The 24,458-nt window shown below is 40.5% G+C and overlaps 3 protein-coding genes across 3 annotated transcripts; 1 reads left to right on the top strand and 2 right to left on the bottom strand.

The window, feature by feature from the left end:
• Positions 1-6,037: 6,037 nt before the first annotated feature.
• Positions 6,038-9,970, top strand: LOC115979832 (mitochondrial outer membrane protein porin 2-like). The gene is made up of 6 exons (XM_031101889.1): positions 6,038-6,236; positions 6,370-6,437; positions 8,568-8,678; positions 8,770-8,856; positions 8,947-9,155; positions 9,277-9,970. Exons 1-6 carry the CDS (start codon positions 6,188-6,190, stop codon positions 9,581-9,583), a joined length of 831 nt encoding a protein of 276 aa, XP_030957749.1. The 5' UTR covers positions 6,038-6,187; the 3' UTR covers positions 9,584-9,970.
• A 3,004-nt stretch (positions 9,971-12,974) lies between these two features.
• On the bottom strand, positions 12,975-13,755 carry LOC115979831 (60S ribosomal protein L26-1). The gene has a single exon (XM_031101888.1). The coding sequence runs from the start codon at positions 13,648-13,650 to the stop codon at positions 13,210-13,212; it is 441 nt and encodes a 146-aa protein (XP_030957748.1). The 5' UTR covers positions 13,651-13,755; the 3' UTR covers positions 12,975-13,209.
• Positions 13,756-21,187: 7,432 nt separating this feature from the next.
• LOC115980210 (protein NYNRIN-like) lies at positions 21,188-24,440 on the bottom strand. Its single transcript, XM_031102487.1, has 4 exons — positions 24,191-24,440; positions 23,702-24,030; positions 21,491-23,431; positions 21,188-21,373 (listed from the first exon to the last, which is right to left on the bottom strand). The coding sequence occupies exons 1-4, from the start codon at positions 24,438-24,440 to the stop codon at positions 21,188-21,190; spliced, it is 2,706 nt and encodes a 901-aa protein (XP_030958347.1).
• Between the last annotated feature and the right edge of the window lie 18 nt (positions 24,441-24,458).

Raw genomic sequence — 24,458 nt, 5'->3', positions numbered from 1 at the left:
AAATTATTACTTTTTTCTTATGATTTGGTCTTATCACAATTTAATCTATAAAATTTAATTGCTACTATTATGTCCTAAAACTTGGATAAAAATGAAATTATCATGGTTCCATCAAAATTTAATTTATTTTTTCACATGTTTGGGACATGTGAGCAATTTTATGATTCTTAATTAACTTGACAAAATTATCCCTTATACAAAAATACCTCTGTAGAAAATCAAACCTGACCTGTGACGACTGACGAGCCCATTCGACATATCTGCTAATTTTTTTAGCACATCCAGAGATATATTAATGTCAATATCTTCCATCCAAGAAATGTCTCTTTCAAACAGAGTAGCTTGCGAACATGCAATTAAGCTCATTTTTGTGGATAGTGCTAGGTGTGGCCTTCTACTCGTTCTTGTGGTTTGTTGCGACAACGTTCTACACTGCCTCATTGCATCTTGCGCTAAGAAGTGGTGAGTGTTGGGGAATCAAGGAGGTAATGGTAATTATGCATTCTATAGGTTTTAAGAATGGATACCTAAAAAATGTGCATTGCGAAAACGTGATCCGTATTTTAAAATTTACATGTTCAAAATGTTGATTTTAAAGTTGTTTTTCTTTTTTCAATATTTTACTTACAAAATATGATTATTTAGGCATGTTACAACCTATACTTGTACACATATGTAAATAAAACATGTATTGAATATTGCAACATTTAATGTGTTTCTCTAGTTTTTCTGTTTTTTTGAGAAAAACACACACAAACAAGGGAGAGCAAATAAAGATTCTAACATAAAAGTACACTACAAATTCCACTCAAAAAACATAAAATGTTTTTTCCGATTTTATTTTATTGTTTGTGGGAATATTATGATATTTAATGCGTTTTCCGGGTTCTTTTGTTATAAAGAGTCCCTTTAAGGCTTCAACTATCAACGCAAAAGAATAGCTTATATAAAAAATAAAAATAAAAAATCAACGCAAAAAGAATGGTATAATTCCAAGATACAAAGATTGCATGATTTTTTTTGGACAAAGTTTGGCTACAAAATTAATTGTAGCATAAGGTTACAACCTTACTTAATATCTTTTTATTGAAGGTGAATTTTGATAAATTCACCATTGAATTACATTTTCTTCTTATATTCTTTATGCTTGCAAAATTTCTAGAAAATTAAAGATTTATATCTATGTTATCAATAAATGGTTTAAATTGCAAGTTTTTGTAATTTAAAATTATGCATAAAATATAATCTTATAGATCATATAATAAATAATATCCGATTGGCACAAAATTTGACCTGTGTTTTAAGAGCGTAAAAAGTATGCAATATAATGATTAGATTTTTGAAATATATTGTAATTAATGTTAATGATATTGAATAAGGTTGTAGTCTTACTTTGTCTTTTTTTTTTTTTTGGGTCTCCACATCACAATCCTAGTCTCTTAGAGGGCTGCATCTAATCCTTCTAGCCGTCGTTGAAGGATTATGTGATCAAAAGATTCAAAACTCTATTATAAATCTTCAAATCAAAATACCAATACTGCGTTGTTTTTTGACCGGATACGCTGGTCTTTGGAATGTAGTCCCTTTCGTGTGACTGAGTATCTTATGAACTTTGATCACGTTTTTTCTTTTTTTTTCCGTGGGGACTTCTTCTAACCACAGTTGCAGGTCGTTGGTAAGTTCAGTACTTTTACCATTACATTTTACATGACTAAAAAGTCCACCTAAAACTTGAGACTAGACTTTGATCACAGTATATTTTTAACTGAGAATATAACTCTCTAAGAAAAAATATATTTAAACGACATAATTAAAAAAAGAATTCTTGACTTCGTTTTCTACCAACAAAACCATTTTACTTATTTTTAAATACTCTACATACTGATGGTGTTATTTATAATTCTGATAGCAACTATCATATTGGTTTTCCCCCCAAGAAATATAGAGGGAAGAGGAGGGGGGGGGGGGGGGGAAGAGAACAACATTATAGAGTGATTAACATATTCCTTTCTTATAAACATTTTAGATAAATTACATTTTAAACCCCATATGTTAGAAGTGATTTTAAATTAATCCAGGAATTTACATAAGTTTCAAATTAGATCTACACTTTCAACAACATTTCAATTCAAATTATAAATTCATATTGATTAAAGTTGTCAATGAAAAGTGTAGGGTCCCGATTTGTGGCCCAAACCCAAAGTATAGGGGATCTCGGCCCGATGAGCCCAATACAATAAATTTGTAGATAGTGGATTAAAGAACTAGACCCTAATGAATTGAACAACGGCTAATATGGAATTAGATGACAATCAGGTACAAACAAGGTGTATTGACATCAATAGACTTTCGGTCCGAGGAGGCTATAATCATGTGTACCACATAAATGTGACCAGAAAAGTAGATGCAGTGCATTTAATGTGGTGATAATAGCTTTCCCTTAGATATTTTTAGGTTTCCTTCATTCTCGTATGTTCATGAAACGTGTCTTTATCATTGGAGTTTCTTGGAGGATTATACTAACAGATAGAGTACATATTGTGAACTATTTTCATCATATCCGAGGATGATTTCCTCTTCGAATTGCCTCCCATTTGTTTCCCATATTTGAGACTTTAATTGGGAACGTTTAACAATTACTTGCTCCTTCTCGGACTTATCAATGTTCTCGAACAAGGTCCAAGACCCAATACACTATTTTGAGCCCTAGCCCCTACAAAAAGTATTTAAATAAATTAGCACGGTATGGTTTGCAATGAAATAATATCCATATATAATGGGCACACATATTAGGCCAAACAATTAATTTATGGATAGAACACGTGGCAAAATAGGGCAAGACCGTGTGGAAAGAAGTAGTGACGTGACTACTAGTTTAGACTTTACTAAATCAAGGATTAAAGCCTAAGGGTGTGACATGTGGCATTTAAAAGAGTAATTATCTCAAGGGAGTCGCAAACGGTTACTTTGAGCGGTTATAAGAAGATTGTTAAACATAGGATAAGCGCCATATGGAAAGTGGCATTTGGCATAACCACTAAGGCCTCAAATATAAATAGAGGCTCATTCTACAGGCAAGATACCATGCATAGCTGAGAACACGCTAGAGATCATTTTTGTGTTCATATGTACTTTGATAATTAGGAGATATAATAGTTCTTAGGAGATTAAGTAGTTCTTAGGCTTTGCAGAAGACTTTATGCTTGTAAGTTGCTTCTGAGTGTAATCTTATTTAATCAATTATTAGCTAAATTTGATGTAATATTTTAGTGTGTTAATGTTTGGTCAATTTTAGTGTTTGCTTAGAAGAAATTTGGTGTTCAAATGATAACCTAGACTTTTTATCTGTTGTGGTTGCTCAATTTACTTTATTTCGAGATGATTTACTTCAAAATAATGCACTTCGAATCAGCTTAGTTTAATTAGGTTTACTTCAAATCAAAGCACTTAAAAGGAATCAATCACTTCAAATCAATGGCTGTAGAGACAACTTAGGCTTGATAATCCAATTTAGTCATTTAGGAACTTCAGTCGCTTAGCAATTTTTTTTTTTTTTTTTTTTTTGCTGAATTTACTCGCTTAGGAATTATTGTTCTTATTGTCAACCTATGCATTTCCCAAAAAGTGAGGTGTTTCCAAACCCAGTAGTCTTCAGAGTCAGATTTTCACTTCCAACTGTTCACAGAACCATAAACTCCACTTTGAACAATCTGTAAACATTAATAAATAAACCAAGCAGGGGCGGAGCCACGTTGCCCCTTGGGGGGGCCGTGGCCCCTGCAAAAAAAAAAAAAAGTCCAGCAGGTTATATTGAAATTTTAATTGGGCCCCCCCAATTATTTACATCCGGCCCCCCCCTCCCTTTTCTGTTCATTTCACTCCCAGACCCAAGCAGCTTTAGTTTCAATTGTAGGCTTCTTTTATCTTCTAATAAAACAAAACATAGCCCCCTTATATTTAAATACCCAAAGGCATTACTCAACAAATTAACATTTTATCACCCATTCTCAATCTCAAAATTAGAACCCTTTCTTTTGCTATTTTTTTAGAGAGTTGCTACATCTACAAAATTTTTACAGTATTTTTACAAATCATAAGTGGTTAGTTATTATTGGTTCAAATTTGAATCTAACACTAAGATTACTTTTTTGCTCCAACAATAACAATCAATAACAACTTGCCACTTAGAATTTGTTGTAAAAATGTTATAAAAATATTGTAGACATATCATTTCTCTTCTTGTCTTCAGTGTACACGCCACCGCCCACTCCACTAGTACCAGCAGCCCCCAAACAAAACAAAACCTCAGCTTAGCCCTCCTTTCAAACTCAGTCCTCACGATCCAAAAAAAAAAAACTTGACCATTATTTTCTTTCTTCTTGCTTTCTTAAAATAAATCATTCAGAGGATAAGTTTTCAGTTTTCTTTTCTTTCTTCAGCACACCTTCATCTCTTTTTTTAGTGTTTTTTTTTTTCTTCTTCTCAACTATATACGCTTACTTAAATATTTACATGCACTTTAATTTTTCATAGATTTTTAGAGAAATATATGATTGAAGGCATGGGGAGGTATGAATAACATCCATATAATTAATAATAGGAATGATGATAGGTTGACTATTTAAATTACAGTGGAATTTTTTTTTTTCTTAAGTACGAATAACATTCATATAATTAAGTAAAAATTTCTAATTAAGAGTTTATTTTTTAAGTTTTTTTCAGGTTAATTTTTGAGTTATATTCTTAAAACTTAAAGAATTATGAGCAAACGAAAAACAATTGATGCATTCTTTAAGAAAAAAGATGTTAGCAATTTAGAATTTAGGACACCTATGGTTGTAGAAACAAATGTGGTTATAGATATAAATGTTGATACTTCAATGCCTAATAAACACCCTTCCAAATATTCAAGAATTCAATCTGAAGAGATAGATTGTGATCCAGGATCACGTAAACAAATATGTGAATTTCCTATTAATAAATAAGATGAATCTGACGAGTTTATCTCAAAGGAGATCCATATCAACCTAAAAATATAGACTGTCCATACAACAATGATAATTATCGTTGTCAAAAATCGGCCCCCCCATATAAAAAATCCTGGCTACGCCCCTGAAACCAAGGTTAACCTAAAATTGGTTTCTACTCAAACAACATGCATTGATTCTATTGAAATAACCATTCATCATCATGTTGTTTTTATTATTAAATTTTTTTGTTAGCAACATGACTTTAAGAGTGAGTTTGACATCTTGTAATTTTCGTTAGCTCATTTCTTAAAATGTGTGAATAAAAATTAATTAATTTAAAAAAAATCTAATTTATTAGTTTACGTGGTAAAAAGTGAGACAAAAGTGGATATACGAAAAAAAAAAGTGAAAGAAAAAAAAAACACTAAAAATGAAATTTGAAACTTTTTAAAAATGAAATTTGTTTTGAAACCAGCTCTAAACTGATCACACTGACTTTAATTGTAAGAATGACACTCTAAAAGAAAAATAAATAAATAAAAGAATGACAGTATGACACTCTACCAACTATCCAAGTAGTAAAGCGGAGCATAAGAATTAAAATGTAATTTTACGTAATCATTTGTGGACCATCAAAATCAAGAGAGTGAGACTCCGCACTAGATGGATCAATGAATTGAAGATTTCCAAAAAATAAAATTTCAACCGATAGGATTTACTTTCAAATATTACTATATGCTTTATTATCATACTAAAATATTAATTAATTTTTGATATAAGCAAAAATTGAATCTTAAAATTTTTGTTCAAAATAGCTTGGAGTTTGATCCGTGGGCCGAGATTCCAAAGCTAAAGGTCAGCCCATCTCTATCACTCACCGATAGTAGCAGAAGAGCAGTGCATGGCCAAGTAATTAGGATTTAGCACTCATGGACGCATAAAAAAACTTGGCAAATGATCTTGAGATCAAATCAATCAAACGGTAGGAAATACGCGTGTCACCCTCAAAATCAGTCACAGCTCATCATCACTCACACACACTCAACATTCGTGGCCACTACCCAAATAAACAACCCTTTTTGTTTCTATACCCTCATTTCCACACCACACCACACCACGAATAAATATAAACATTTTCATCGATCAAAAAAAAATATATATAAACATTTTCAGCACACACCTCTCTCTCTCTCTCTCTCTAGAATCTCTGCGCAAAGATGAGCAAGGGACCAGGACTTTTCACAGATATCGGCAAGAAAGCCAAAGGTTAAAAAAAAAAAAAAAAAAATCGTACTCTCATCGCTCACGATTTTTCGTTTACTTCTTCTTCGCTTTGATTTTTGATTCAATTTCTTGTATAATTTAATTATTCGCTGTTGCTTGCTTTGTTTGTTTGTAGATCTTCTAACCAGGGACTTCAACTCCGATCAGAAGTTCACTGTCTCTACCTACAGCGATGCTGGAGTGGTACGTATACTATGGAATCTAGCTCACTCTTTTTTTTTTCTTTACTCACACACACACATTGAGTAGTTAATTTAGGAACTTAGATCGGTAATTAGGTTAGGGTTTTTGAAGATTTGAAGTGAATTTCCACTGTTTGTTTGTTTGATTTCACAGATTTATTAAAAATTTTATGTAACGATATTGCCAATACTTGGATGTGAAACCAAATTACATGAGCTGATATATCCACTGTTGTTTCTAGATGACAAATTCTAGTATTTTTTATTATTATTTAATTTGTCAACGTTTGCTGAGTTAATGAACATTTTGCAAATTGTTTCGTTCAAATTTAGACGGCATTCAATTGATATATTTTTAGGTTTGTAAAGTTGTTTATTGGTGGGATTTTGATTCAGCGCCTTAGATATTGTTCATTTTAAGCCCTTTGACCTAGCACGCCAAGAGCCTTGTAGTTGTAGCTCAACTAGCACCTGATGGTGTTTCCAATGGAGGCGTCTAGGATTCAAATCCCCTTCCCCCATTGTAACTATCAAATTATCAAAATGGTCCTTGGCCTAGGGTTTTGCTTCTTTGATTTGTTAAGTTACATGGACACCCAGTTTGTATTGAAGTCACTCTCCATCTAGTAATGACAAAAAAAAGGAGGTGCTCTTTGAGCTAGATCTTTTCGTCGATGTTTTAACTTAAAATGTGGAGCTAGCATAGAATGGTGAAATGGGATGTTGTTTTGTGCCAACAGAGACTAAAAGAATGTCGTTTTCAAAATAGATTTGGGGTATTGATCACCTTTTAAGTAGTGTGTAACTGGTACCTTACAGTGAGTTTGCCTGACTGCTTCACGAACCTTCATCAAGTCTGATTTAATATTTTTAATTTAAGTTTAGAACTGTCTGTGTATTAAAAAAAGTTTGAAATTAATATAAAATTAAGTTGACTTGGCTTGAGTTGTTTTGGTCATTTGTTATTATTTTAGGTTGCTCTTATCTATAGCATGGTATTTCAACTGTACTGCTATTTCTTTTAACACCCCCTTGTGCAGTAAGGAGAACTTGTAGCCAGTTTGGATGGAGGGGGAGTAGAGGGGAGTTGGCAGGAAATTGGCCATTAGATCTAGTGTAAGAAAAGGGTTTAAGAAGAAATTTCAACAACAAATAAGATTTAAGGCATAGAAAAAGATAATAGGATTGGAGTAGGAACAATCAAATATCAATTTCTAGGCTCAAAGAGCTCAAGAAATATTCAAATCTGAATTTTCACGAAATTGGTAAGAAAAGGCTGCCTACAATGACTCATAAGAGGCCGTTTATAATAGCCTTTAATAACCCTGGAATCCTAGAGCTTTGCCTTACATATAACAATTAAATCTTAATCATCTAACTTCATTAAAAGTCACATGCTAGTTACATGATCTTTTTAAATGCTTATATAAATAGAAGGCAATGGACAAAGGGGCCTTTTTTCTTTGTTGGGCTCAAATTCTCCTGCATCACCCCCTCCCCACAAAAAAGCACACTGCTAAATTATTTCTGCGAGAGTTTTGATAGTATAGTAGGGAGCACAGAAGCTCTTTTTTTCCCTCTCTTCTTTTTTATTTGGGGGAGGGGTTGATTTACACTCAGATAGCAAACCTATTTTTTTAATATGCACATATCTGAATACATTGGTTGTTTTTGTCTTACTAAAAGCTCCTCTATGTCTTTAAAGGGCAGCTGCTAGGCTAGGAATCCTATGTTTCTTTTTTCTTTTTTCTTTTTTTAATTGGTAAAGTGCACGGTCACCCTGTGGGTCTTGAACCTATGACCGTGCTCTCCACCCCCTATGAATGGAGGAGGAAGAGTGATATGAACTGAGCTCATTGGCCTAGCAGTCCTATGCTTCTGTGACATTATGCAGTTTGACCTGTTAGTTTCTTAAGCAGCTAATTCTGTCAATGCACCTCCAATCATTAACAGATAAATTTAAATTTCTGGGTACCTGTCATGCTTGATTTGGGAATGTTGATTGGTGTTGATGCCATAGTTATTCCTTCTATGAGGGCTGCTTGTCTTGTGATTTGTGAATTTATTTATCATTGGGGAGAAACAATATCAACTGTTCTTTTTTGTTTATTCTTTTCTTTCTCTTTTCCAGGCACTTACATCAACAGCAGTGAAGAAAGGAGGATTCTCAACTGGGGATGTGGCAGCACAGTACAAGTACAAGAACGCAGTTTTTGACGTCAAAGTTGATACAGAATCTAATGTGGGTTGCTTTATTGTTTGAAAATGTTAGAACAGTAAATTTATGTGGTCAGTTAAGAATCTTGCGTTGTTCATTCTTTTTTTTTTGGCAGATCTCAACAACCATTACATTCACTGAAATCCTCCCATCCACAAAGACAATTGCTTCATTTAAAGTGCCTGATTATAACTCTGGCAAGGTACAAATTTTGGCTTCTTTTATGCTGGAAAACTCTCAAAATGATCATTGTTTCATTTTTACTCAAATCTGTTTTTTTTTCCTCTGGCAGTTGGAGGTGCAATACTTCCATGACCATGCTACCTTGACAACAGCCGTTGCTTTGAACCAATCCCCTGCCATTGATGTTTCAGCCACCATTGGTACCCCTAGCATTGCTTTTGGTGCAGAGGCGGGTTATGATACTACAACTGGTAATTTTACGAAATACACTGCTGGCTTTAGTGTGGCAAAACCAGAATCATCTGCTTCAATAATCTTGTAAGATTCGATACTCTTACGCACGGACAACTTTTTTGATTCACTGTTATCTTAATTATATTGAACTTTAGGAATTTATTCATTATAGTACTTAGTTGCTCTCTCTCTCTCTCTCTCTCAGGGGCGACAAGGGGGACAGTATAAAAGCATCATATGTGCATCACTTGGATCAGTTTAAGAAGAGTGCTGCTGTTGGAGAGATCACTAGAAAGTTCTCTACTAATGAGAACACTTTCACAGTTGGAGGGTTATATGCGATTGATAGCCTGACAGTGGTGAAAGCAAAGCTCAATAACCATGGGAAGCTAGGAGCTCTCCTGCAGCATGAGGTCATACCCAAGTCAGTGCTGACAGTGTCTGGAGAGGTTGACACCAAGGCCTTGGACAAAAATCCCAAGTTTGGATTGGCCATTGCTCTTAGGCCCTGAAGGGTTTACTGCTGTTGGATGATACAACATTGGAATTTACACAACTTCTATTCAATTTTTTTGGTGGCGCATGAATTGGAGCGCATAATAATGAGTTCCACAGATTTACTTGATTCAGATTCGCAGACTGTGGATCAATGTTTTGATACTTGAGGTCTACCATTGTCATCTGTTTCTCAGTATTTTTTTTAAATCTTTTTATGCTTTCCCGTTGTAGGCATTTTGATGTTTGCACGTTATATTTGTTAGTCCTTAAATCAGGAGTTCTACGTAATTCATATGCTTTTTGAGGGTCACTTTCCAGAAATGTTTTGAGCATCAGTCATTTTCTCACTGATCTGGGGAGTTTGCAAAGTGGTGGTATACTGGAGTCCTGGTTTTGAAGAACTATGTTTTCCTACTTTGTGTTGATGAATCTGTCTATTCTTTTTTCTAGTTGGTTGTATACAACTTGATAATCTAACATTTCTGTTAGATGGTGATCTGATTTGTGCGGACTTAGGACTGGCCTCGGAAGACGTCGTCAGGAGGTATTTCTATGATTTAGTAAATAGGAGCCTAATCCAAGTCTGACTGTCTGAGAAACGACTGACATGTCTCAAAATGTTGAGCTCGTGATCTAATAAACTAGGTAATCCTTCCAAAATCGAGAAAGGAAAAGCTTTGGAACATTACTCGTGAATCAACCATAAAACAACTTGAACAAGCGATTGGGTGAGTGTGTGGTTTGTAATGGAACCATCAAATGCAACGAAGCATTCTACAGAAATTTTGCATTCCATTTGTTTCAAAAACAGAAAACAAGAAAAAAGAGGCAACGCTTTTGCCTTTTAGAAGTTGAAATTTTTTTGTTATTCCCCTTCGCCATTTGTCCTACCGTTCCTTTGTGTCATCGCTCATCACTGGTTCACCACCATCATCAGCTCCACTATTACCTCCATCGTTACACCACCACCATTGCCACCACACTATCTTTTACACCTCCACTAACTTCGCCACCACCACCCCAACCTCCATGCCTATATAAAATATCAATGATTTTACACGCTAGCCAAACAACAACGTGTTTTTGGATAACTTTTAGATTCAACCAAAGGAAAACAGTAGTTTTTTCGGGAAAATACTTCCTAAAATTGTCTACTTAAACAATAAGAGTTTAAAGTTACTAAAGCTATTTAGATGTAAGAGGTGCACTCTTAAAAGCTTTTCCTGATGAGATTTTGAACAGATTCCATTAAAGGGAGATTGGAAATTTATTCAAGAAATTTAGTTAAGATGAAGCTATCAAAATCTGTAGAGAAGGTGGTGAATGAACCAGGCGACGATGAATCTTAATAAACATGCCTACATATCCCAATTACTGGGATTCACTGAATTGTTAGTTAGAACTTAGAATAATGCTACAGTCACAAACTATTTTACAACATTTTTACAAAATATTGATGTAAACATCCTCTTATTAGTTTTCATCACTATTAATATCACTTTTTCATTTACCAATAATCACTCATCGCATTAGCTGTTTATAAAAAATTTTATAAAATAGTTTATATCTATGACATTATTCTTGCCAGTTAGCGTCAATATGAAATGAGGAGTCATGGCACCACTAGGAATAGGAAACATTGCACATGTCCAATGCAGCAACAAACTAAACCAAAAAATTAGCCATACGTTAGACAATTTGGGAATAGGAAATATAGCATGAGAATACTCAATGGGGGCGTCAAAGACTAAAGATAAAAAATCACATTTGGATCTCTTTCAAAAATACGTGCCTAGTATAACATCGACTTACTCGAGCATTTGATAGAAGTAAATTATCACAGTGGGCTCTGAAACCATTTATTCCATACCAACTGTGACATTTTGGAAAATACAGAAGGGTGCCATGCCAAATTTAGACGTAGCAAAGTAACGAGACCTACAGCTCAAATTATAATGAAAAAATTCCATAGCTCAAGCTGTCAAATCTAAAAAACTGACCACGTAGATGTTTACATGTGTTTTATCAAACAAGCAATCAAATTAAGTTGGCAACCTTGAAATGTTTCAAGTAAAATATACATCTATTTTCCCTTTGACACTAGGGGGTACATATCAACACACTACTACCAGTGGGAGATCAATTGATGAAAACATGTCACGGGGCTATTAGATTTGAGAACAGAGACCATAAACAAATCACAACAATGATGTACATTTCATTTTATCTGGAATGGTTAAATACTTAAATCTACATCACAAACTGCCTTCTATAAGTAGGAACACCAAAATCTTGAAATGCAAAAGCTTTACTCCTAAGATACCACAAGTTTCCCAAACTGTAAGAGCCCGCATCATACCAACTAACTTGCCTACTTCTATCAGGGTACAAATTAGAGCTTAAAGACAGTGCAATTTCATCAACCACATGCCAAGCCAAAATACTTGTTTAATAAACCCCTTCATTCATCTAGCTAAATCTTACATCAACCCACTTCACATCTTAACAACCATTGATAGAAAAGCTACCACCAGAACTTAAGAAAATCAAGAGAAGCTCAACCTCACAACCTACCTCTCCACAACTAAAATAAACTCCCAAACGTCATTGTGCACCAAAGCCCAACCAAAGCCAAGATGCAGTTAAGATAGAAGAACCTAATGAAAATCTGTGCAGTCTGCACATAAAGACTTAACTATGCAATAGCATAAAGACTTAAACTACACCAATTTCACTGTGCACCATAGCCCTGATGTGTTTCTGCATAACAATTCACCTCCCAAAAGCAAATGCTATATGATTATAAAAATTCTTCCACTCCCACTAAGACACCATAAGTGCCAATATGTGATTATTAAAAAAAATTATTGATAAATTTACCCACAAAACAGAACACCGTATTAACAATAATATATATGCCTAGTTCACATGCTTTCAAACTTTTTAACACTGCTTACCATAATCAGCTTAGTATTACTTCAATCGCATTTCCCACAATCATTCAGAACTAAACACAGGCTATGAAGATGAAAACTTGAGCTCCACTACATGAGTTCTAAACTAATAAAAACAAAGCAAGAAATTTATCCAAGTTATTGTCACTACCAGAAAACTATCAAATATAAAACTAAATTCAGATTTTTAAGACCCACTTGTCACCATAAATTTTTTAGTTAAAACTCTAAATTCTTTCAGACATCACCAGCACAAACAAACAGAAAGCCATTGGAAACACAGTAAACATTTATATAAACCCTATGAAATTCCAATGCACATTAATAACCCCAATAAAATTACAGCATTCATCTCATTATTAACTTAAAAAAACAACTACATCTAACATCTTTAATATTAACATTATAATTAAAACGAAAGCACAAAGAACCGCACAATCACAACACTAAGTAACCCAATATGAGAATTATAGCCAGAACATTCAGAATAAACGCATTGATTAAACAAAATCCAGGTCATTAAGAGCCAGACACAACACATAAGACCCTCAAAATCCATAAAACATTAAACCAAGATAAGCGTTCTCTTAGTACCACCACAGACGAAAACAACCTAATCAAAAAAACACTATTACTCAACAAAAAAAAAAACAGATCTATAATAATCCCATAACCAAAACCTTAGTTTAATCAATGTTCTGCATGACATCCTCAGCAGTGAACTTGGTACCCTTTTCCTTGTCGGCGGCGGCGCGACCCTTGGCCTTGCGGTCGAGAAGAGACTTACGGTCCTTATCGAGGCGGAGCTTGGTGATGACAACCTTGGAGGGGTTGATTCCGACGTTGACCGTCGACCCGTTGACCTTCTCGCGGGTGATCCGCTCGATGTGGATGACCCATTTGCGACGGTACACCTGGACAACCTTGCCCTCGCGGCCCTTGTAGGTCCCGCGCACGACCTGGACCTCGTCGTCCTTCCTCACCGGCATGGACCTCACATTGTGCTTGCTCCTCAGGTCGGTGGACAGAGGCGCGCTCATCAGCACGCGCCTCACGCTCGACGGAGCTGTGAAGTGGGCCTTACGGTTCTTGCGCCGTGAGCTCGTTACTCTTGGGTTGTACTTCATTTTCGCTCTCTCTCTCTCTGAGGAAACCCTAGCTGATGGAAGTGACGGCAACCAAATGGGAGAGTGGAAGGGATTAGGGTTTCTGAGGATTTTATAAGGAAATGATAATGGGTGGAAACGACGGCGTTTTTAGAGGATGGTGTGAGGTAGGGTTTTGTGGGGGGCTTAATGAGGGTTTTTATGGTTCTGGGTCTAGCCCATTTTTTAAAACTATTGGGTTTTCTAACTTTTATTTCCCCCAAAAAAAAATATTGGGCTGCTCAGGCCCAAATAAATTTTGGGCCAGTCTTGTTTACACAAATGTATTAGAGTCCCACTTGCCCACAATTTCAGGGACCGGTTAGATTTACAATTTTAATATTTATTTTTTATAATCAATATTTTTAAGTTACTTTCTTCTAAATATATATATATATATATATATATATATATTGTGTGTGCCCGATTCCCAGCTACTGGGCCAATCTTGTTTTTGGGCTCACAATTTACTTATTTTATTGGGCTGATGAATATCCTACAATGAGTAGTTCCTATATAGGTTGATTAAGAGCTTGTTAAGTAACTGGCCTATTTAACCGAACACTTTTATGTCTATGCTTGATTATTTCCCTAATCCTAACTTTCCAGTGTCTCCTCGCTTACTCTCATGTAGTTCCTCTATTTTATAGCCTTGCGTCAGTAGGTTATTAATGATGACCTGTTTCATCACTTGTGTGGAAGGAGCCTGATTAAATTATTCTTGACAAAAGAGGGTCCCACATTGGAAACAGGAGCCTCGGAACTAGCAATAGACGCTGGTAATTGCTCAGTAACGATGTTACCTAAGGCACTATCAAGGTTGTTTGGGTCGAGCTCAAGTTGCATTGTACTCATGGTCGGTATCACCACCAGACTAATCTACCTGGCAAGGTGGACCCCACCTTTTTAGTACAATTTGTTCTAAATTGTTTGGGCTCTTGACCTTGGGCCAAGGGTCACAGGTCCATGACCATACATACATACATATATATATATATATATATATATGTATGTATGTATGTATTCAAGTGAGTTTAGTTGGTAAATTAGTTTATAAAAAGTAAATTATTTTCTTCCTTAAGGTTCAACTCGACATGAGTATGTGACAAATAATTTATAATAATAATAATATTATTATTATTATTAGGTTTTAGCCTGTGCTTTTGATTTTTATTTAGGAGAGTGAGGCAATGTAATTGTTTAAATTGACATATAATGCAAAATTATACAATAATTAAAAACTAATTTGAATTCAAATTAAAATTTAATTATGCTTGACTTTGATATAATTTATTATTATTATTGTAAGAGCGGATTTTGGGGCCCAGGTCCAGTAAGCAGGCGATTCTGGCCCAAAAGACCCTCAACAATGAATTTGTAGAGAGTGGGTCGAAGAATTAGGTCTAGACAGAGTAAACGTAATTGTTAGTAAGCCATGCAACCATTTGAACGTGGGGATTTTTTATTAAGTTTCCTGGGATAACAGTTCATGGAACAATAACTTAGGCTTTGTTTACAGAACTTCTCTCTTTCTCTCTCTCTTTTCCTTACTTTTTGCTTTTCAGCTTCCGATCCCCTGATCATGGGGGTTTTCTTCTCTTATATAGCATCCTTCGAATGATAATGACCCTACACTTGTTGATCATCTAGGCCTCTACTTGAGTGCTTGTCCCATAGGACACCCTCCCCTTTTTCTGTGAGTTGCACTGGCCAAGATCATACTGTCTTCCTGTCCTCTCCACATTAATGCGGCTGGAAAAGTAGCTCCCTTGCATTTAATGCGGAAGTTGTGGTTGCCCCCTGAACGTCTAGCATTTTCCATTGATTTTAGATGACCTTTCACCAGGTAAAGGGTGTGAATTGGACTCCCGTTTGGTGCGTCCGAGGAGGCACTCCTCCTCGGACGCCCCTTAAACAAGCCCGGCCCAACATGGTTGGGTTGGGGGTCCTCTGTCCGTGTTTTCGCTTCCTATTATGGTTGGGCTTTGTACGGGTACCATGGCCTACAATTTACTGGCGAACTTTACCCCCCACAATAGCCCCTCAAAATTCCGACTCTTCCTTCTTGGTCCGAGGAGGAAAGGCGGGATTTTGATGCCCACTGGACAGTTCGTTGTGGGTTCCTGCTTTACACTTGCGGGGGCGTGCCCTCACATGCCTCATTAATGCTGCAGGCATTTATTGACCCTGGGAGAAGTAATTGCAGCTTTTGGAGTTTTACGTTCTTTCAATCCAACGGCTGGAGACCAGATCAACGGTGGACAACATTTCATTTGCTCTAGGCGGGAGTGTGTCTGTCCAACTCCCTCTGAGTATAAAAGGTTTTGAAGGCGTTCCTTCCTCGCTTTTGACGAACACTCCAGTATTCAGAACATCTTAGAGCCTTCTCCTTCAGCGCGTTCTTACCTTCGCCGCCGTTCTCTTGAAGATTCCGTCGAGTTTCTTACCCGTAAGTGCGCGCTTCTTCTTCATTACTCTTTATTAGACAAACTGCCTTCACGTTGTCTAGGATTAGAGGGGATGGGTAGGCTTGAAAAAATGGTAGACTCTCCGGCCGGTATGGCGGGCTTCAGGGCGAAGTATCGTATTCCACCGGAGGTAGGTTTAGAGTATTGCCACCAAGAGGAAATTTTGTTCAAGAGAAGAACGGGGGAAGTCGCAATTCCAATGATAGCCTTCGTGGAAGGAGGAATGACGATTCCCATGGGGAGAATAACTAGGGACTACCTACGTGGTCATAGATTGGCCCCACACCAGTGCACCGCGAACCTGTTCCGGATCCTGGGGTGCGCCGACGCCTTAAACGACCAGATGAACCTCGGCCTTTCATGGCACGACGTGGTTCATCTTTATGAATGCCATAAGCTCGGTGACTCATACTACCTAAAGTCCAGGACTGACGAAGTGAGGTTGATATCCTGCCTTCCCAAGTCCAGCAAAAGCTTGAAGGACGACCATCTGATCGTCTCCGGACCATGGCATGACGACATTCATTGTCCGACTAGGGCGGGAACGCCAGGTGGGGTGTCATGGAACTAGACTCCGTGGGGAGGACCTTAGTTTTGAGCTCCCCCCCCCCCACCTTTTTTCTTTCTTTCTTTTTCTTTTAATTTTGAACTTATTGGTTTGGTTGCCCGTCTCCTCGGACTAACGTGAACCCTTTAACGGCCTTTGCAGACAAGGAGCGAACATCCCCTCGGCTGAGCTTGGTCAACGTCCAGGCTCTAAATTACCTCATGAGGTCTGAGATTTTCGTAAGCGAGGACGGACAACTACGGTCGGCTCCTTTCATTTTGGACTACGTTCCCCTCACTCGATCCTTGGTAAACCCCGGCCAAGCTATAAGGGCTGGCAGTCCAAGATTGGCACATATTGACGTATCCATATCGGGGTTCCTTGCTTCAACAGACTTACCTCCTATTCAGCTGCCTCCCCAACGTGCCTTTCCCGCAGTGGTTATCCCGGAGGAGGAGGCTGGTTCTTCGCATTCATCCTTAGAGGAACAAATAGACCAGTTCCATTTTACCGAGGAAGGAGAGGTGTCGGCCAGGGTAGTAGAGCTTTCGGACTCCGACACTGATTTAGACCGTGCCTCAGCGGCTCCTGATACTGGTTTAGTCATCGCTCAAGTTGATATCAGCGAAGAGACTAAAGAAGAAGAAGGAATGGATTTGAAGCCGAGGACTGGCCTCAGGGGCCTTCTATCCAACAGGAGCAAGGGGCAGTCCTCTAAGAATGTCTCGAAGGAACAAACTGCCACTAAGGCTCCTGCTCCTCCTCTCCCTCCACCCTCGTCGGACGCGGCGCTGCAACCTATGCCTAACTTAAGGCGAAAAAGGCAGGTAGAAGAAACGGAGGAGGGAGAGATTGGCCGTGAGAAGGCCAGGCCTCAAAAGAAGGGCAAAGAGGCGAAAGAGCTCCGAGAGAAGAGGACTAGGTCCACTGATACCCGAGACGAGGCAGCCATTCGTAGGGACCAACAAACATGGTCACCGCGGATCGAATTAGATGGTGCCCCGATCCCCTGGGATGCGACCTTATGGGAATCCCAACGAGAGTAGGCGTCATTCTTGGCCGAGGCCTTGGAGCAGCCTCTTCTCTTGCCTCGTGGTATGGAGGAGCTCAGAAAGACTCGTCAGCCAGAACTTTTCATGTCATTGAAGAGGGACATGGCTATGGTAAGTGGAATCTTCTATCTCGTCTCTATATTGTGTACCCCATTATCGTCATGTTTTAATAGGTTTTTTATTTACTTCCGAGCGCAGGTCACTCAACAAATTTTTGTTGCGGAGGAATGGGCCAAGAAGGCTCGCGAGGACTTGCATAGGGAGGCTCAGTCTCGCTATGTCGTCGAGAAGGCTGCTGGCGATCTCAAACAGGATTTTGATCGTCAGGATAAAGAAATGAAGGAGGTGAAGAAGGCTCATGCGAGCGCGGAAGCCAGCCTTAAGAATGCCGAAAAGCAAGCTGACGATCTGCGCATAAAGCTCAGCCAATCAGAGGAGAAACTTACGGTGGAGCAGCAGGCGCTCTCCACGCTCAAGGCTGAGCTTGCAAGGACCAAGGAGGAGGCTCGCTTGGCCAGGGAAGCTGCCGAGAAGGCTGTGGTGGCCTCATATGAACGTGGAGTCCATGATACTGAGGCTAGGCTGGCCGAGGAAGTTGCCATTGTCTGCAGGGAATACATCACCACGTTCTGGGGTGTAGCCCTGGATCGGGCAGCTGTCCCAGCAGATTCTGATCTCAGGAAGGCTGAGAACATCTTTTTCCCGGAGGACGTGCGCGAGATTCCTGACGAGGTTGCCTCCAAAGAGCCTCTTCCAACAGACTCCTCTATTCCCGAGGCTGGGGGCACGGAGCAGGCTGCGCAGGATAAGTTACCCGAGGACAGCCTTCGTATAAGCGAGATCGTGGCTCAGGCCAAGGAGGCTGCCTCAGGGCACCAAGCAACGGATGATCAGTCAGCTCCTGCTCAGGGCTCTTAGGACAGTAGTGTAGTATTTTATCTGTCTTCTTTTTGTATTTGGCTTTGTTTTGCCCTGTTAGCATTTGTAATCAAGACCGCCTTTGGATTTTAATGATAAAGGTTATTTTCCTTCAAATGTTATTGTCTTTTTTTTTTTTTTTTTTTTTTTTTTTTATATCATGAATGGATGTCTATTCCGTCACTTACTGTTGATAACCGAGCGTAAGCGAATGAATACGTGAAAAGAACGATAGTTAATAATTAGGCGAACTGGCTGTAAGAATAGCTTAATGGTTAATTTCCCCCAAGTCTGTGGTCCAGAGAGCCATGCAGGACTTGGGTTTTGTTCAACACTTAGCGAGAACTGTACCGCGGTTAATTTCCCCCAAGTCTGTGGCCGAGGAGCCATGCAGGACTTGGGTTCTGTTTAACACTTAGTAGGAATTGCATCGCGGTTAATTTCCCTCAAGTCTGTGGTCCAAGGATCCAGGCAGGACTTGGGTTCTGTTTAACACTTGGTAAGAATAGCTTAATGGTTAATTTCCCCCAAGTCTGTGGTCCAGAGAGCCGGGCAGGACTTGGGTTCTGTTTAACACTTAGCGAGAACTGTATCGCGGTTAATTTCCCCCAAGTCTGTGGCCGAGGAGCCAGGCAGGACTTGGGTTCTGTTTAACACTTAGTAGGAATTGCATCGCGGTTAATTTCCCCCAAGTCTGTGGTCCGAGGAGCCAGGCAGGACTTGGGTTCTGTTTAACACTTAGTAGGAATTGCATCGCGGTTAATTTCCCCCAAGTCTGTGGTCCGAGGAGCCAGGCAGGACTTGGGTTCTGTTTAACACTTAGTAGGAATTGCATCGCGGTTAATTTCCCCCAAGTCTGTGGTCCGAGGAGCCAGGCAGGACTTGGGTTCTGTTTAACACTTAGTAAGAATAGCTTAATGGTTAATTTCCCCCAAGTCTGTGGTCCAGAGAGCCAGGCAGGACTTGGGTTCTGTTTAACACTTAGCGAGAACTGCATCGCGGTTAATTTCCCCTAAGTCTGTGGCCGAGGAGCCAGGCAGGACTTGGGTTCTGTTTAACACTTAGTAGGAATTGCATCGCGGTTAATTTCCCCCAAGTCTGTGGTCCGAGGAGCCAGGCAGGACTTGGGTTCTGTTTAACACTTAGCGAGAACTGCATCGCGGTTAATTTCCCCCAAGTCTGTGGTTCGAGGAGCCAGGCAGGACTTGGGTTCTGTTTAACACTTAGAGAGAACTGCATCGCGGTTAATTTCCCCCAAGTCTGTGGCCGAGGAGCCAGGCAGGACTTGGGTTCTGTTTAACACTTAGCGAGAACTGCATCGCGGTTAATTTCCCCCAAGTCTGTGGCCGAGGAGCCAGGCAGGACTTGGGTTCTGTTTAACACTTAGTAGGATTTGCATCGCGGTTAATTTCCCCCAAGTCTGTGGTCCGAGGAGCCAGGCAGGACTTGGGTTCTGTTTAACACTTAGCGAGAACTGCATCGCGGTTAATTTCCCCCAAGTCTGTGACCGAGGAGCCAGGCAGGACTTGGGTTTTGTTTAACACTTAGTAGGAATTGCATCGCGGTTAATTTCCCCCAAGTCTGTGGTCCGAGGAGCCAGGCAGGACTTGGGTTCTGTTTAACACTTAGGAGGAATTGCATCGCGGTTAATTTCTCCCAAGTCTGTGGTCCGAGGAGTTAGGTAGGACTTGGGTTCTGTTTAACACTTAGCGAGAACTGCATCGCGGTTAATTTCCCCCAAGTCTGTGGTCCGAGGAGCCAGGCAGGACTTGGGTTCTGTTTAACACTTAGCGAGAACTGCATCGCGGTTAATTTCCCCCAAGTCTGTGGCCGAGGAGCCAGACAGGACTTGGGTTCTGTTTAACACTTAGCGAGAACTGCATCACGGTTAATTTCCCCCAAGTCTGTGGCCGAGGAGCCAAGCAGGACTTGGGTTCTGTTTAACACTTAGTAGGAATTGCATCGCGGTTAATTTCCCCCAAGTCTGTGGTCCGAGGAGCCAGGCAGGACTTGGGCTCTGTTTAACACTTAAATCAAGTAACTGCACAGCAATACGGCACCAAAGATTATATCTTTCATTAATAACAGTACCTTTTCAGGTTGTTTACATTCCAAGGGCGTGGAACTACACGTTCATCCAAGTCTTCTAAAAAGTAGGCTCCTACGCCAGTTATGGAAGTGATACAGTACGGTCCTTCCCAGTTTGGTCCGAGCTTTCCCCATGCGGGGTTCCTCGCAGTGCCCAAGACTTTCCTCAGTACTAGATCCCCAGGTGCCAATGGCCTGGACTTCACCTTGGCGTCGTAACCTTGCTTGAGCTTCTGCTGATAGTTAGCTAGGTGGACGATTGCGCCTTCCCTTCTTTCGTCGATGAGGTCCAAGCTCTTTTCTAGAAGTTTGTCATTGGTAGCGGGACAAAAGGTGGTGGTCCTCTGGGTTGGGAAGTTCACCTCCAATGGAATGACAGCCTCGGCCCCATAGGTCATTGAAAAAGGGGTTTCCCCTGTGGACCTATGAGGCGTGGTGCGATATGTTCACAAGACATGGGCTAACTCCTCTACCCATCTTCCTTTTGCGTCATCTAGTCTCTTTTTCAGTCCGTTCATTATAGTTTTATTGACGGCTTCCGCTTGTCCATTACTCTGGGGGTAAGCTGGCGTGGAGTACCGGTTAACAATTCCTAGCTCACTGCAGTATCTTCTGAAGGCTTTGCTGTCAAACTGGAGCCCGTTGTCCGACACCAGGGTGTGCGGGGTGCCGAACCTGGTGACTATATTTTTCCATAGAAATTTCTTGACATCGACGTCCCTAATGTTTGCCAGCGCCTCAGCCTCAACCCATTTGGTGAAGTAGTCGGTGCCGACGAGAAGAAATTTTCTGTTCCCTGTTGCCTTGGGGAACGGACCAAGTATATCTAGGCCCCATTGCGCAAATGGCCAGGGACTGGACAATGGGTTTAGCTTTCCACCAGGCTGGTGTATGCTCGGAGCGAATCTTTGGCATTGGTCGCACTTCTTCACATAATCCAGGGCTTCCTTATGCATGCTCGGCCACCAATAACCCAGCGTTAAGGCTCTGTGAGACAAAGACCTACCCCTCGTGTGACTTCCGCAAATTCCTTCGTGCAACTCTTCCAGGATGAGTTCTACAGCCTCTGGGTGCACACACAGCAAATATGGCCATGAGAACGAGCGTCTGTAAAGCTTGGAGTCCTCTGACAACCAGAATCGAGTTGCTTTTCTCCTGATTTTGCCAGCCTCAACCTTATCATCAGGCAAGGTGTCATGCTTTAAGTACAGAACGATAGGGTCCATCCAGCTCGGTCCTGCCCTGATGTTATGTATTCCAACCCCATTGGCCTTCTCAGTTAGTGGACGGAGGATCTCTTCTACCAGAATAACCCGAGGTAGGGATTGAGCCGAGGAGGTAGCCAACGTCGCGAGAGAATCAGCATGAGTGTTCCCACTTCTGGGTACGTGTGTCAAGCGGAAGTGATGAAATTGGGTCTGCAGGTACTTAACCCTAACTAGATACTCTTGCATTCTTTCATCCTTTGTCTCCATCTCTCCATTTACCTGCCCCACAATAAGTCTTGAATCTGAGAACATGTCTACGGATTTTCCCCCCAATTTTCGGATCATTCCCATTCCCTCCAATAGCGCCTCATATTCGGTTTCGTTATTCGTGGCTGAAAACCCGAGTCTCAATGACTTCTCTATGGTTATCCCTTCAGGTGAGAGCAGGACAAGTCCTAACCCTGAGCCCCTTTGGTTTGCTGCGCCATCGACGTGCGCTTTCCACCAGGTGTTTTCATGCTGGGAGACCGTGCTGATCATCTTCTCATCAGCCCCTAGTGATCCCGCAACGTTTTGTTCCTCTAGCGTGGGCTCCGCAAACTCTGCTATTAGGTCGGCAAGGACCTGACCCTTTACAGCAGTACGAGGCATGTACCTAATATCGAAAGCGCCCAGGATCGTTCCCCACTTTGCAATTCTACTTGTGTAATCGGCGCTGTGTAGGACAGACTTTATGGGGAGTTGTGTTAGCACCACCATAGTGTGTGCTTGAAAGTAGTGCGGAAGCTTTCGCGTGGCCTGCACGACAGCCAAGATAGCCTTCTCGAGGGGAAGATAACGTGTTTTTGCCTCGTGCAGTGATTTACTAACGTAATAGACTAGTCGCTGTGTGCCGTTGTCTTCTCGAATTAGCACCAAGCTCACCGCATGCGGGGCTACCGCAATGTAGGCAAACAAAACCTCGTCGGCATCTGGACTGGACATAATTGGTGGTCGGGCGAGGTACTCCTTTAACTGTTGGAAAGCTACAGCGCAGTCTTCATTCCACTCAAATCCCTTCCACTTGTGTAATAGGAGGAAAAATGGCCTGCATCTATTTGCTGAACGTGAAATGAAACGGTTTAAAGCAGCTATTATACCAGTAAGCTTCTGGACCTCTTTAGGGTTCCGAGGAGGCTGCAAGCTACGAATGGCTCTTATCTGGTTAGGGTTAACCTCTATGCCTCTGTGAGTCACCATATAACCTAAGAATTTTCCTGATCCCACTCCAAACGAACACTTGGCTGCGTTCAGTCGTAGCTTATACTTTCTCAGTATTTGAAAAACATTGCCGAGGTCTTCAAGATGATCTGGACCTACTTTGCTTTTAACCACCATGTCGTCTATGTACACTTCAACGCTTTTACCCATCTGCTGTTCAAACATCTTGGTCATCATCCTTTGATAGGTTGACCCGGCATTTTTCAGGCCAAAGGGCATCACCTTATAATGATAATTTCCAACTGGGGTGACAAAAGCCGTTTTCTCCTGGTCTCCGGCAGCCAAGGGTATCTGATGATAGCCCTGAAAGGCGTCTAGAAAACTCATCCTTGGGTATCCGACAGTTGAATCTACCAGCCGGTCTATCTTGGGCATTAGGAAGGGATCCTTTGGACACGCCTTGTTTAGGTCTGTGAAGTCTACGCAGACCCGCCATTTCCCGCTCTTCTTCTTCACCACTACTGTGTTGGCTAACCACTCAGGATAGAAGACCTCTTTGATAGCCCCAGCTTTCTTCAGTCTTACGACCTCTTCTCTCACGGCCTCGGCATGTTCTTTCGATGGTTGCCGAGGAGCCTGCCGCTTAGGGGTTATAGCCGGATTCACATTAAGGTGGTAGCAGATGAAACCTGGGTCGACCCCGGGAGCCTCATAGGGGTCCCAAGCAAACACGTCTATATTCTGTCGGAGGAAAGCTGCTAGTGCTAACTTCTCTCGGGGCGGCAACTCTGAACCAATTTGAAAAAATCTCTCGGGGTCAGATCCGACCAGTACTTTCTCCAACTCCTCACAGTTCACCTCCGTGGCTGGCCCCTCACTGCCTGCAGTTGGGACCATAGTCATTAATTGCTATAAGCCGCTCTTGGTCGAAGTGGCAGTTATGCAATCCTACTGTCGCAAGATTGCCGACACCATGCATTGCCTAGCTACTCCCTGGTTCCCTATTATCTCTTTGATCTGACCTCCTGACGGATATTTCACCTTTTGGTGCAAGGTTAACGACACAGCCCCTAGTGCATGAAGCCATGGCCGGGCCACGATAGCTGTGTAAGGGGAGTAATGCATCTACGACGATGAAGTTCACTTCTACTATATCTGAGTCTGTTTGCACAGGCAACCTAATCAAGCCTCTCGGAATGACGACCTTTCCGTCAAAGCTAACCAGGGGGGAATCGTATGGCGACAGGTCTTCCTGCTTCAAGTTTAGTCCCTTATACAAATCAGGGTACATTATCTCCGCGGCGCTGCC

Source organism: Quercus lobata, chromosome 3 (genome assembly GCF_001633185.2).
Source record: "Quercus lobata isolate SW786 chromosome 3, ValleyOak3.0 Primary Assembly, whole genome shotgun sequence".
Lineage (NCBI taxonomy): Eukaryota > Viridiplantae > Streptophyta > Magnoliopsida > Fagales > Fagaceae > Quercus > Quercus lobata.
This window is presented reverse-complemented; position numbering and strand designations above follow the sequence as displayed.